Source organism: Gamsiella multidivaricata (assembly GCF_025024155.1).
Source record: "Gamsiella multidivaricata strain RSA 2152 chromosome Unknown BC939scaffold_58, whole genome shotgun sequence".
In the NCBI taxonomy this organism is placed as follows: domain Eukaryota; kingdom Fungi; phylum Mortierellomycota; class Mortierellomycetes; order Mortierellales; family Mortierellaceae; genus Gamsiella; species Gamsiella multidivaricata.
The window spans coordinates 5,644-19,484 of NW_026251766.1; the positions used below are offsets into that span (position 1 = coordinate 5,644).

Here is a 13,841-nt window from a genome sequence, read left to right on the forward strand (position 1 = left end):
TAAATGAGTCCAATGATGGCATCTCTGGAAGTCTTTTCTATGCGACATCTCTATTTGATCGGCCAACAATTGAGAGGCACGCTGGATACCTGAACGCGGTGCTGCAAGCAATGACACTGGATGCGGAGCTTCCACTTGCCGCTGTTGACATCCTGTCTCCAGACGAACATACTCTTCTGGAGACATGGAACGACACTCTCAGCGAATATCCGGATCAGCTTTGTCTCCACCATCTGTTCGAGCAGCAAGTGGAACGCACCCAGAAGCCATCGCTGTCGTTCATGGGGACGAGTCATTGACTTATGTGGAACTCAACACACGCGCCAATCGCTTGGCACATCATCTCATCACACTTGGTGTCCAGCCAGATACACTTGTTGCGATGTGTGTGAAGCGATCGCTGTCAATGATTATCGGAATCCTAGCTGTCCTCAAGGCAGGGGGTGCATACGTGCCTCTCGATCCTCTCTATACTAGCGAGCGTCTCCTCAACATTCTGCACGACACTGCACCGGTCTGTCTGGTTGCTGACCCCGTCGGGAGGACTGCACTAGGGGAGGACGCACTGTCCTTTGTAACCATTGCGGACCCGGACGGCGTAGAATCCTATCCAGCGACAAATCCTCGCGCCAGCACACTCACCTCGCGCCACCTCGCGTATGTTATTTATACTTCAGGAACAACCGGCAAGCCGAAAGGAGTCATGGTGGAGCACCAGGGTGTCATCAGTCTTGTCACCTCTAGGCAAAAGTACCTTGCCGTCAGTTCTTCGAGCCGTATGACACAGTTCTTCTCAGTAAGTTTCGATCCAAGTCTTCTTGAGATATTCGGCACGCTCGGTTTTGGCGGTGCTCTGCATGTAATTCAGGAAGCTACCCGCTTGGATCGCATTCAGCTGTGGGACTATCTGGTGCAAAATCGCATCACCCATGCTATTCTTACACCCACCGTGCTTCAAGACTGTGGGGACTTGTCACCCTTGAGTGCGATGTCGACGCTCTTAATCGGAGGAGAGGCATTGTCGGCGGCGCTCGTCCGGAGAGTGCGCAAACTTGTGCCCAACGGGACTATCATTAATGAGTACGGCCCCACAGAGACCTCTGTAGCTGCACTCTCCTGGAAATATGCAGAAGAGGAGCTCATTGGCCAGGATGCGGCTCCCATCGGTCGACCCTTCTCCAACAAGCGCATTTATCTTTTGGACAGACATGGCAATCAAGTGCCTCAAGGATCCATCGGAGAGATCTATATTGGAGGACTCGGTGTGGCAAGAGGGTACTTGAATAGGCCAGACTTGACAGCAAATGTATTCCTACCAGATCCATTCTCAAGTGAGGATGGGGCTCGGATGTACAGGACAGGAGACCTGGCAAAGTACCTCCCCGACGGCAATATCGTCTGCTTGGGTCGCAATGACCACCAAGTCAAGATCCGCGGTTTCCGTATAGAGCTCGGCGAGATCGAGGCAGGATTGGTGGGACACCCTCTGGTGACTGAAGCAGTGGTCGTAGCTCAAGGGGAAGCAGGCAACAAGCGGCTTGTTGCATATGTCATTATTCGTCATGACAAGCAGCAGGAGCCAGATACAAGTACAGGGAAATGTAAGTTAATGCCTCAATGAGGGCAATTTCATATTTATAATGTTGTGAGAAGTGCGTGCAAAGTACTAACTGTCAGCACCTATATATTTGACGCTATAGCACCTTCCACGATACAAATGGCCTCGAGTCTCCACTCTCATCTTACAACGCGCCTTCCAGACTACATGGTCCCGGCTGCATTTGTGTGCTTGGAAGCTTTCCCTGTGAACTCCAACGGCAAACTGGATCTAAAAGCTCTGCCGGCTCCGGACATTGACGCCTTTGCTGTGAATGCATACGAGGAACCAAAGGGTGAGATCGAAAACATCTTGGCGAGCGTCTGGGCGGAGATGCTCAAGGTCGAACGAGTTGGACGGAACGACAGCTTTTTCATTCTAGGCGGTCACTCGCTGCTGGCCGTGAGGATGATGAGCCGGATACGAACCATGCTAGGCTTCGATATGTCCCTCCGCACCCTGTTCGAGGCACCGACAATAGCAGAGTTGGCTCCCAGATTGCTCGCTACAGGCGCAACGCAGGAGGAATCATACGATATCCTACTCCCTATCAGACCGCAGGGAACTCGGCCGCCATTGTTCTGTGTTCATCCGGGCAGCGGACTCAGCTGGTGCTATACCGGACTGTCGACGCGCCTGGACCCGGATCAGCCCCTTTACGGTCTGCAGGCACGTGGATTCATTGATAACGGAGAGATGGCCTCGACACTCGAGGAGATGGTGCTTGATTACATCGACCAAGTCCGACGCATCCAACCTCATGGTCCTTATCATCTACTGGGGTATTCGTTCGGAGGGGCGGTTGCACATGCCATGGCATCGTATCTGGAGGAGCATGGTGAGAATGTGGCATTTGTTGCATTGATGGATTCTTTTGCGGACTACCATACCTGGGTACAACAACCGGATGACAAGGACGAGGACGAACAAAGGCAGGACCTGATTCCGATGCTTATTGGGAACAAAGAGCAGTACGCGCCCGATCTGATCAACCCATTTCTGGAGAAGGCATCAACTATCGAGAACAACAACCTTCGACTCTTAATGATGCAGGTTCCTCAGATCATCAGTACAGATCTTTTAATATTCCGCGCAACAGTTCTGGAGAAAGAAGGCGACAGGTTGCTGAATCCCGACGACTGGAAACCGCATGTTCTTGGATCGATTGAGACGTACGATATTGATTGTGCACACAACTTTATGGACCTGCCGAAGCCCACTGCAATCATCGGTCGTGTCCTTAGCCAAAAGTTGGACGAGTCCCACAGTCGAGCACAAAAAGAGGAGTAGCGAGGATTACACAGTGACTCCGGGAATTGAGCCAATGTTTGCCTCTATCGATGTTTTTCGGCGATTGCACTGCTCAGGGATCTCTAATTACCCCATATTTGATAGAAGAGTGGACTAGCATCCCTGGTATCCGATAATAAAGTTTGGGCTCCACCAGGCCACTATAACTTGTAATTTTAGTAGTAACATCGACTCTATCCATCTCTAATACTTGGTATGGCGTGCTTCTGCGCGTTTGACGGCTTGGGTCCTGCGTGGCGTGCTCTCAATCAGACTCTGACTTACTGAGGCTGGGATTTCATTCCGTAATTCTTGGATGCGCTCCCATAGCTGGAAAATACCTCCTGATAACTCCCAATACCTTGGTAGAAGCCTCTTAAGATGCACTCAGTGTTGCTGTATCGGGTTCAAGTCTGTTGAGTTTGACAACGAGAAGAGAACTCAGTAAGCGTGGTGCTCAATGAATCGACCTGTAATTTTGACTGTGCGCTTGGAGTCGTTATCATGCTGAAAAACCATACACTCTAGACTGACGCCGCAATGCTCCTAGGCTAACGAAACTCAGTCGTCTGAGATGTCGATGGCACCTGGCCCTATTTATTATGAGAGCCCCACATCATAAGTGACCCTCCTTCGAGCCTGAGTGTCTCCTCGACCAATCGCGCCTGCATCTCGGCTTTGTTGTTTTTCAAACCGTCTGGGTCCTGTCTGAGATGTAAAACTTGATTTTTGTTTCGTCTGTCCATAGAACACGTTTTCAGTCCTTAACTATCCAATAGTAACATCGGCTGACAAATTCCACGTACTTCAGGGTGTGAATCTCGGTAAACTTTTCGCACTTCTTGCGCAGAGCGGTTATATCTCCATCTCGGCGGATTCTCCGTACTCTGTTGACTGAATTATCCATAGCAAGCTCCTCTCTATGATATCGTTGAGCCTGAAAGGCATTATGGAGAAATCCGGTGGTAATACCTCGAATTATTAGTCGTTCTGCTGCTATTGAGATCTGTCTGCGCCACCTCGCTTTTGGATGCAGCATAGCTCAAGGAGCTGCGTCAGCTATTGTAGCCACAGACGACTAGTATACCGCATGCTTGTGAGCAACACGTCTTGTCGACACTCCTGCTCGAACGTTGAACCGAATGATATCCATCAAAGCCTCGGAGAGTCTACACATGACGTTCTCGAGTACACCGTACCTCGAGGTGCTTGGGGAAAAAAAAGGAGAAAGGAGAAAGAGCGAGTATTGCGGCCGCAATCCAACGAAAAAAATATTTTGGACACACCGCCGGAAATTGAGTTAATGCGAATGTCCAGCGGAATCTATATTTCCTTTTTAGGTAGACACCCGGTGGAGCCCAAACTTTATTATCGGATACCAGGGATGCTAGTCCACTCTTCTATCAAATATGGGATAATTAGAGATCCCTGAGCAGTGCAGTCGCCGAAAAATATCGATAGAGGCAAACATTGGCTCAATTCCCGGAGTCACTGCATATGGACGGCGAACTACGGACGAAGAACGATGAGGAGAAAGGATGACGAAAGAAAAGTAGAGAAAAAGGTGCTGTTGTAGTGTCGCGAATAGACGAATGGTGTCGCCTGTGCTGAAAGAGTGAACGAAAAAGAGAGAGAAGGTGGTTGTGGACTGTGTGGCAGGCTGAAGAGATGAAAGGAAAATGTGGCGAAGAGGGCTGTGAAGTGTGTGGCAGAATGCTTATAGGCGAGAAGCAATGACTGCTTGCCTACAATAAAAAAGGCTTTGATAATGAGCCATCGCATGGTGGATGCTGGTCTCTTGACACGAAGCGTGATCAGTGTTGCACAAGTAGCCTTACCACGGCCTGACACAGATGTACACCCACATCGCCATCATCGCTGTTTCCAACGTACGCGAGGCAGGCGCAAATCCAGGTAGGTCGCTAGGGATGCAACGGAGGGTAGGGAAATCAGTCAAGCAGTGCGGTCAACCTTCAAAGTTTGAAGGATGAAAGCCTATGGGAACTTTTGCTCGACGGTGGTCTAGGATTGCGGTGTAGTAAACGAGAATCATTTGGTTGGCCTCGTAAAATTGATATTAGATTACGGGGAAGAGCACCGCCCCAGAATAAAAGAATGAACGGTCTGGTTCTGAGCCAGAGTCTTCTCTTCGCCTAAATCATTTGTATCCCACACCGCATTCGTCCAGATTGTCCGAATTATACCGCATCATCGACAGGCACTGACTGCCGTCGTCAGCAACCAACGCAACGAGATGCAGCCAGCAGAAAATGCTAAGCCTGATCATTCGCCACCTTTGCACCGTCAATCGCTCTCATTTAGACGTTGTACTTGCCCTACAATGCTTCCCCGATCGCCGATCGTCTCATTGAACATCGTCATCGGCCCACTCTCGTCGAACCGCATTATAAAGGTACAATGGAGGCCTGATCAGCGAACATTGGCACACAGCGACTCCAGAGGGGTAGACTTCATTGTCACGACTCCTCACCTCATCGGATATCACATATGCGAACTCCTTGAAATTACCAAAAGGAATATAGTCCTAGCTCGAAGCATTTAGCTAAACAGATCCCCATATTTATCTCCTTCCATTTCCGTCTAGTCTTCTTTACCTTTGTGCTATTGCATTTCGATCTAAAGGAGGACCCTGCGCCACGAACCAATAATTGACCGAAGCATTCCCATGCAGAAGTCCTAATCGCGTGGCGTGTCATATTGTAAATAGAACTAATGGTAGAAGTTACAAAACTCGTTGTTGGACTCCTACGCGGCAGGATCAGCACCAAAAGTGCCAAGAAGCCAGAAAGCAGCTGGGACGCGGACTCAAATTGGAGGGGAAGACAAAAAGTAGCACTTGATCACGGCAAGACCTCTCAGTAAGATCATCGAAGAGGCAATACGCGAAGTCGAGGGTGAGAAGCAAAAAAAAAAAAAAACAGCTTTGACGCGATCAACAAGTTGGTGTTACGGATAGCATCATAGTGTGTGGTGCAGAGTGTCAATTGAGCTGCGCGCACAATTGCTCATGTTGCTTTGTGACTGGTTCTAGGCGCTCTCCGCGTACCTCAGAGTCGCGTAGAATCTCCGCCTGGTACTCTGCCACCGTATTCGTCCCAACCCATTCGTCTTGCCTCAGTCCATCGGAACCGATATATGTTCAACTAAGTATCTTTATTAACATTACCATTGTTCCCGTCCTAGACCTTTATACTATTCCTAGCCAAGATACCTCGCGTCCCGTAGTAGCCATCCAAGTACCCTGACCAAGGATCCTAGAAACACATAAATAGAGCCATATCATTCATAGCATAGAATCTCAGTCTGCAATACAGTTATTACCTATCTTGTCCGCCTGTCTGCCTTCCCTTCCACTGCAATATCCCAATTTCCTAAGTCTGTTCCTGACGGACACGTATTGGATAGGCGCCTTCATCCTTATCCGTTTCCTCAGCCGAATTCTCAGCCATGTAAGCCTGAAATCGTTTTGAGAGCACGAGATGATCCGTGTATCCCTTTCGAGTGCACCACTTCTGGAGAAGCCCCAGAAATGTCCGTATAGGTAGATTAGTACGATTGCGAAGCGTCTGTTTTCCAGCAACATGACCGCGCTCTAGTACAACACCTACCCTCCAATGGGACTGGTGCCGTGAGTACATATTTCCCGTACTCGTGGCCAAGTTAATATGACGCTGTGTCTGAAGCTCCATTTCGACGCGATATTCATTAAGTGCCAAGTCCCTGGATTGCTGAGCTTCTGTCAACCTGTACTGCTAGGCCATGAAAGTCTTGGAGGAGCTAGTTGTGCTGGAGACCTTGGGGATAGAGGAGGGGTATTGCTGGACGGAGGTTTTGGAAGTGAACGTGGACAGTTGCTGTGCAGTCTGGTCGCCGGATTTCGTTGTTGCCCTCCTGCGAGCAGGTCGCGCCTTCCCTGGTGCTTGTTTCGCTTTTCTCTTGTTACGCCTATCCAGCAGTCGTTCCTGGCACTCCTCCTCGTCACTCATTGCAACACCGGTGCCATCGACGCCGTCTAAGCCGTAATCTGTATCCTCATCCGTAGCTTCTGTCGTATCGTCGTCGTCGTCGTCCGTGTCGTCTTCTTGATTGTCAACGGGTTCAGCAAACGTTGGGTCGTCACGTTCGACATAGAAATTGCCAGACGACCCCTCGAGTACATCGCTATATGTATAGGCGTAGTCTGATGTGTTCACTGAGTCTTTGAAAGCCTGGTACGAAACGGCAGCAGCTATATACATGTATATATGACCGGTTGATACGAAAAGAGAATAGTAAGTTGGTGTATCGGTCGGTGTGATGAGTAGCGTTTCAACTGGCTAATGTCAGAACATGCCATCACTTAGACTAGCATGTGCAATGTCGACTCCATTGGCAGAGAGAGAGGCACCTGTGGAACACCCTTCTCCATTATCTCTTGGTCTGGATGTATTGGTGAAAATAGAGTTATGTTCCATGGTGTGTGAAATGCGAATGGGTGAGTGAGTGCATAATACGATCGTATCTGTGCAAGTCAGAGTTGGGGTCAATAAAATCAGATTATTTTTTATTTTGCTTGCTCAATGCTTGAAGGTAAAATGTATGTGGATTCTGTGTAGTGCCAGTGTACTGCATCAGATGTAGATATAGCCATTGTTACTGTTGTGCTCTATAAAGGAATGCGTGGAGAAGAGGGGGGGGGGGGGGGGGCCTGAGAGGATCCTTTCTGCCTGGACTAATCAGGCGAGTTCTACAGCTCGGCACGGAACTTGCCATACAGCTTGAGGCCGTTCTGAATAATCTGCTTCTCGCCCTGGACGCAGACACTACCGTAGAACAACGGCCCCGAGAGGTTGGCTTTCTTCAGTGTCTCCAAATCCTCCTCAGCAGTCGTCTGATCCGAGACCCCAAACGCATCCGCGCGGAGGCGGATCACCTGAAGAATCGCATCGAGAACAGCCGTGCGGACCTTGCGACCAGCCTCATCCAAAGGCTTGACCTCGGGCTTCTCGTCCTCGTCCTCGCCCTCGTCCTCACCATCCTCAGCAATATCCTCTTCAAGAGCGCGGCGGAGGAAAATGTCATTAAAGTACTCGGTCGCAACTTCCATGCTTCCCTGAACCTTGTCAAACTGCTCCTTCTCCATAAAGATGACGTTGAGGAGCATAAGCAGACGATCGTCGACCGAACCATCATGCATCATATACATAATGTCGCGGGGGAAGTCCTCGTCATCCTCGTTGTCCTCGTCGTCCTCATCATCCTCGTCATCCTCCTTGTCCTGCTTGGTCTCTTGCTTCTTCTCGTGCTTGTGAGCATGAGAGTGACCGTGATCGTGGTCGTGGTCGTGATCATGGTCCTCGCCGCAGCAGGCCTCCTCCTGATCATCGTCGTCATCCTCTCCGATAAACACATCCTCAGTCTCCAAGAACCACTTGACACGCTCCTCGACAAGAGCAGCATCGCCGAGGATGCCCTCCGCGGCCTTCTTGACCATATCGAGCTGGACCGTCACGGTATCATTGGGATTGTTAATTTCAGCGAAGCCATACTTGGACAGGAAGATTTTGTTAGGGAAGGGGCCATAGTGACGAGTGATCTCCTCTCCCTTCTTGACATCCTCGTCCAAGATAATGTCGCAAGTGTCGTCGATGTCCTCATCCTCCCAATCAGCATCTTCGTCATCGTCAGTCTCTGTCTCCTCGTCGTCCTCGGCATCGGCTGTAACTCCCTTGGCAACAGCACGCTTCTTCTTGGGCTCGGCCGCCTCCTCGGCAGTTAACTCGGGGGCCTCTTCGTCCTCATCGTCCTCATCCTCGTCGAGCTCATCCAAGTGCTCGCAGCTGAGGGCACCACAGATCTCGCACACGTCCTCATGGGTCAAATAGTCTGAGTTGGGTTCATCAGCATGATTGACACTATCAAGGTTTCAATGAAAAAAGGTATTTTTGCTGTCAGAAGGAACAAATTGATCCACCAATAAGAGCTGGGCTGTACCTGTATAAAAAAAAACATCCAGTAATCGACTGCTTACAAGTCAGCAAAGGGAACAAGAGCAGAGACGTGGTAGTTATCGACATCCATGGCGCGGGATGAGATCTGGGAGGTCATGGCCTTAAAGTCCTCGAACGAGAAGAATTTTGCCTTGATCTCCTCCGTGAAGATCTCGGGGTGCTTTTCCAGGAAGGGGACAACGACCGTGTCATAGTCTTCGCGCATGTCCTTCTACAGATACAGTATGAAAAAATAATAATAGTAATAATAATGAGAACCTAGAGTGATAAGCGCGTAGGAGGGCGCCATTGGTCTGTGGAAGCATGGGCGCGAGCATTCCACGTGTTTTAAGAATTACAAACAAATAAACAAACAAAAAAAAAAAAAATCTCGAGATGCACTTACAAGGTCAGTCTCGATATCTCCATAGACCTCGGACTTCTTCATGAGCTCGCGAGCATCCTCGGAAAGGTCGCTGGCCATATGAGGACGACGGCTGTCAATTAGGGTGAGGTACGCAGACCAAGGGGAAGCATCGCCCCGGGAGAGCTCGTACATGCTGGCGAGGGTCAGTCCGACGTAGCCTTCGATATCTTCCTCCTCGAGTTGCTCCGCAATGGCGGTATTCTCGATCGACAGGACAGCGGCCTTGGGTACCTGGATCACTGTAGGGATTGAAGAGAGAGAGAAAGAGAGGTGGGGTATTTTTTAGGGCAAAGGTCGTATTTCGAGGAATATGGCATGTCGAAAACAATTGAAACAATAGGCCGATGCAGCAAGAATATGGAAGGATGGTGGCGTGTGTGGTTCATTTGAGACATACCCTCGTATCCGGCGTCGAGGTCCTTTTTGGCATAGACGCCAAGACCGTGGTTGCCCTCGCGGATCTCGATGGCGTCCTTGTCCCAGGTGATGGCGTTCTCGTCAGCCCAAGCAAGGAAGGCCTTCAAATGTTGAGTGGACATTGTTATTGATATTATTTACAATGGAAGGATGAGAAGAATGAAGAAGAATGAAGAAGAATGAAGAATGAGAAGAACGAGTGAAAGTGTGAGTGATGAGGAGACAGGGGGAAGGAAGCCCTGGGAAATGGAAGAAAGAGAAAACAGTGACCACTGCAGAAATCTATCTATCTTTCTGCCTACTGTCTACCCAGTGCCTAATTTTTTCCCTCCTTGTCCTTCGCTCGACACTAGCCGTCCTTCTCGTCTCGCTCCAGCACATTCGTCCATGTCTCTTCGTACTTGAACTCTGATACACATCGCCAGAGCTTTACACTGTCCGTTTGAGCTCTGAGGTGCTTCTGCAAGTCGGCTTGGGTAAACTCCTAGTCAACGCCCAGTCTCCAAGCCCGGGTTACTTCTGGGGAGCTTTTGACCTCTCCTCGTGGCGGTATGTCGCAACGGCGACGTCGATACTGAACCAGCTTTGGTGGTGGCCGCGTCTGTGCCTCGCCCGCCGGCAGTCATGAGAGGGTCCGGACTAAGGACACCCCAACTTGATGATAGGAGTCAGAAATCGAATGGCACGCTCCCTCGATTTTGAACTAAATGGAGCAGGGTCCATTTTGTGGGCATGAATAAAAGTCATCTCAAGGAACGATTGCTGCACAGCAGAAACACGAAACGCGACAATCCTGGTCTGAAGAATGACGCGAGCAAGCAAGCACACTTAGGGACACGAATCTTCAGTCCTGTCTTCAATCACATCCAGGGATATGCCAGGCCATCGATCAAACCCTGTCCTCCTGTATCCCCACACCCATCAAGCCATGCTGAGACAAAAGGGCTGTCGAAACAAAGAGGCTTTGGCATTATTTGCAGCGCTGTTAGCGTGAATACCTATAAAGCCCACGAACCTTATTGTTCTCAGTCTCCTCCAATTCGTCCAGTGCTTCGTCAAGGTCAATCAACAGAGGAGAAGTGGGACATTCATCTAAATGGTCCTCAGCTCTGCATCTCCTTTCGCTATGCTCCGTCCGCCTCAACAGGTCGGCCGATTTTGGATCTGCCACCTCCATGCCCTCTAAAATCAATTTTTTGACCATTTGGAAGTTGGTTCCGTCATCATGATAGGCTACCTATACCTTCGCACGTTTCCTTAATGAGATTGAGATCGGGATGGTAAGGAGGGAGCCAGAGGATACCGTGGCCGAAGCATTGTTCAAACAGGACGAGTCAGCCAGCATGCAAAGCGGCAAAAAACTAGCAATCGCTTCCAAAGTAGCAAGAGAGAAACCGTAGGCAGGGTCCTTGACTACTACTTAAAGGCCAGGTTTTTGCATCTTTTCAAGAGTCGTTCGCATCTCTTTGAGTATCTTCTCCCTGTCTTCCCCGGCTTCTTCTGTGTCGCTATAGAGCCCCTGCTCCTTGTCCTTTAGGTAGAAAAATCGCTTGATCGCTTTACCCGTGTTGTAACTAAACAGTTCCTTGCGCTTCCCTTTGGCAGATTCGACAGTGCCTTCTTCACGGCGATGGTGCTTGGTATTATTCATGGCAAACACAACGCCTGTTTTTCCCTTGTCCTGGCATCGTTGACATAAGCCCTGGAGATACTCTCTGAATGACTTTGCGTTCGCATTATCGCGATGATCTGTCGAGCTGCTTTTGTCCTGCCTAATCTAGAGTTGCTCCATCGAGGATGTAATCTTCTTCCCTTGCGCATTCGCTCAGTGTCCCTTCAGTAGAGAATCCACTCATTGGTGCCCTTCACATTGAGAGGATCTTCGCCAGATCGGCATCCTCGGATAGCTCCTAAGGCTGGACTTCCTCCTTCAATTGTTATTAACTTTCTTTCTCAATGCGCTTCTCCTTTTTGCTTAAGACCTGCTGCAAAGGAGAACACATGATCTGATTAAAGACCTTGCTTGTAATATGGCGTGTTCCTTTTTGAAGCACATATAGTCTACTTGCAACTACGTTTTATTCTACTCATTGGTTTACTGTAGCATTTTCAATTGATGAGTCGGGAATGATTTCAAAAAGTAGACTGCGAAGAAAACTGTCGAAGTAGGCCTAAGATATCTGGGCCCACGTAGTTAGAAAGAAGTAGCAGAGATGATGTTCTGCTTTCAGAAATGTATGTTTCCGGGGTGAGGAGTACGAATAAGACGCGTGAGAATGGGATGGGCGCAGCATTACTGGGTCTATTGTTTATATATTTTTTTTTGAAATATGTATGACTCGACTATGAGTTGTAGGACCAGTACGGATCACGGCTACATGAACGCGAAAGGAACCATGCAATCGTGTCCAAGTCGCTTCTTGCCGTGAAGGCGCTCCTACTCCTGGGATAGGATGTAAATCCTGCATGAGGATAACTTTCCGAAGGAGAATGCAGCGCACGATCGTTATGGCACCATCTCAACAGGATAATTCGAATGCATTCATCATGTAATATTCCATGAGACAAAAAAAACGGGGACAGTTGCTTTAATCAGCTCGTACTCAAAAACTTGCATATGCGCGGGCCCGAATGAGTTCAGAACAGGCTTGGTATTCACAGTGTTGGATGGAACCACATGTCCTAGACTATCTATGAGTGGTGCTTCTGTCGGTGCAAACGCCTACATCCAATACTTCCTCCTAATATCAAAAAGTGGCGATCGTGTTACAGGCGAACTAAGGTACTAATTTTGTCAACTTCTAGGACTTTCTGAAGTACTGTGACATAACTAAGTAGTATTCTTATCGAGATCTTTAGCTAGTCGGCTGCTGACTCTCAATAAAGCTATATTCCCTCAGAGCCTATTGATCCCGACATTTCAGTAAGGTAACAAAGAAGAGAAGATAGGGCAGAAGTGAAGGATACGAACTAGTTGTAAATAAAGGGCTTCTCGTTAAACAAAGTGTAAATGGCCTCACCAAAAGACACAACCAATCGAACGAAGTAAAAAATGATAATGGGTGCTGTCGGCGGAAAACTAAGCTTACCAAGAAGGGTTTCCACCTTTGAGCTGCTGTCAGAAGTGCACGACAGCACTCACATTGACCGAAGAAAAACAGAATGAGGGTGTTCTCGGTAGAAAGCAACAAGAACAAGGGGTCGTGCAGCCAGGGATCTCATGCACTCGAGGAAGCGTTGTGCCACTTGAGAGATTGTGGTACCAGTACATCGAAGCCTCGCAGAAGGTGTACATGCATTCCGTTTAATGAACGTGTCCAAGTGTAATATCATGATTGTTAGTGTTCGAGTTGCTCGTTCTGCAAACTTTCTGTTTCTCTACTCCCACTCCCTACCCGTCAATTTGAGCGGTCGGACGGTACATGTGAGCGTCCTCGGGGACAGTTACTTTGGTCACCGGCGCACAGGCCTACGGTCCCTTCGCAAGCTTTCATGAAAAGCAAACCAGGAGAGAGATAAGCGATGAGGATCATGCACTCGCATCAGTAACTACAGTTCCAAGGCCTTGAGCACTTATTGCGTCAACAATTATATCATCGTCCGCAGCAGAAACGCCAACTAGTGTGCCGCCAACAATAATAACATCCTGCCATAGAAGGGCGAAAACAACCCATAACCAGCGACTTGGCATCTCAGAATAAGCAATCAAAGTCGAGTACTGGAGCATCATCTCGCCAGCCTCCCCAGCTGATAGTGGACAACGATATTTGTGATGTACATGCTAACGCCGCACCGCATGAATACAATTCATTTAGATGGAAGCCCTTAGATTCCCTGAGCAAGAAGTACGTGAGAGTGAGGAAAGCAACAAGGGGTCTGATGAGGACCATGTCAATCTGTAGGGACTGGACGATCAGGAGGACGAGGAACTGAGTCTTGAGGGCCAGTAGAACAATGACGAGGAGCAAGAGGGTCACATTCGCTATTGTGCCGGACTACTAGGCCGATTATTACCAAAGAGAGGACTGAAACTCTGTCCTCGAACCGAATTTTCAGAGGGGTTCGCGACATTGTCCAAGAGGTATGTCGTCGGCGTCTTGTGGGGAGGAACCAAAAAAAA

The 13,841-nt window shown here is 49.0% G+C and overlaps 3 protein-coding genes across 3 annotated transcripts; 1 reads left to right on the plus strand and 2 right to left on the minus strand.

Moving 5' to 3' along the window:
* Nucleotides 1-406: 406 nt before the first annotated feature.
* Nucleotides 407-2,887, plus strand: BC939DRAFT_505499 (uncharacterized protein; the record flags this gene model as incomplete). Its single annotated transcript, XM_051560666.1, has 2 exons — nt 407-1,601; nt 1,701-2,887. The coding sequence occupies 2 exons, from the start codon at nt 407-409 to the stop codon at nt 2,885-2,887; spliced, it is 2,382 nt and encodes a 793-aa protein (XP_051409521.1).
* A 3,773-nt stretch (nt 2,888-6,660) lies between these two features.
* BC939DRAFT_505501 (uncharacterized protein) lies at nt 6,661-7,362 on the minus strand (the record flags this gene model as incomplete). Its single annotated transcript, XM_051560667.1, has 2 exons — nt 6,661-7,136; nt 7,248-7,362. The coding sequence occupies 2 exons, from the start codon at nt 7,360-7,362 to the stop codon at nt 6,661-6,663; spliced, it is 591 nt and encodes a 196-aa protein (XP_051409522.1).
* A 272-nt stretch (nt 7,363-7,634) lies between these two features.
* BC939DRAFT_531047 (uncharacterized protein) lies at nt 7,635-9,965 on the minus strand (the record flags this gene model as incomplete). Its single annotated transcript, XM_051561597.1, has 4 exons — nt 9,702-9,965; nt 9,284-9,543; nt 8,919-9,109; nt 7,635-8,802 (listed from the first exon to the last, which is right to left on the minus strand). The coding sequence occupies exons 1-4, from the start codon at nt 9,841-9,843 to the stop codon at nt 7,635-7,637; spliced, it is 1,761 nt and encodes a 586-aa protein (XP_051409523.1). The 5' UTR covers nt 9,844-9,965.
* Between the last annotated feature and the right edge of the window lie 3,876 nt (nt 9,966-13,841).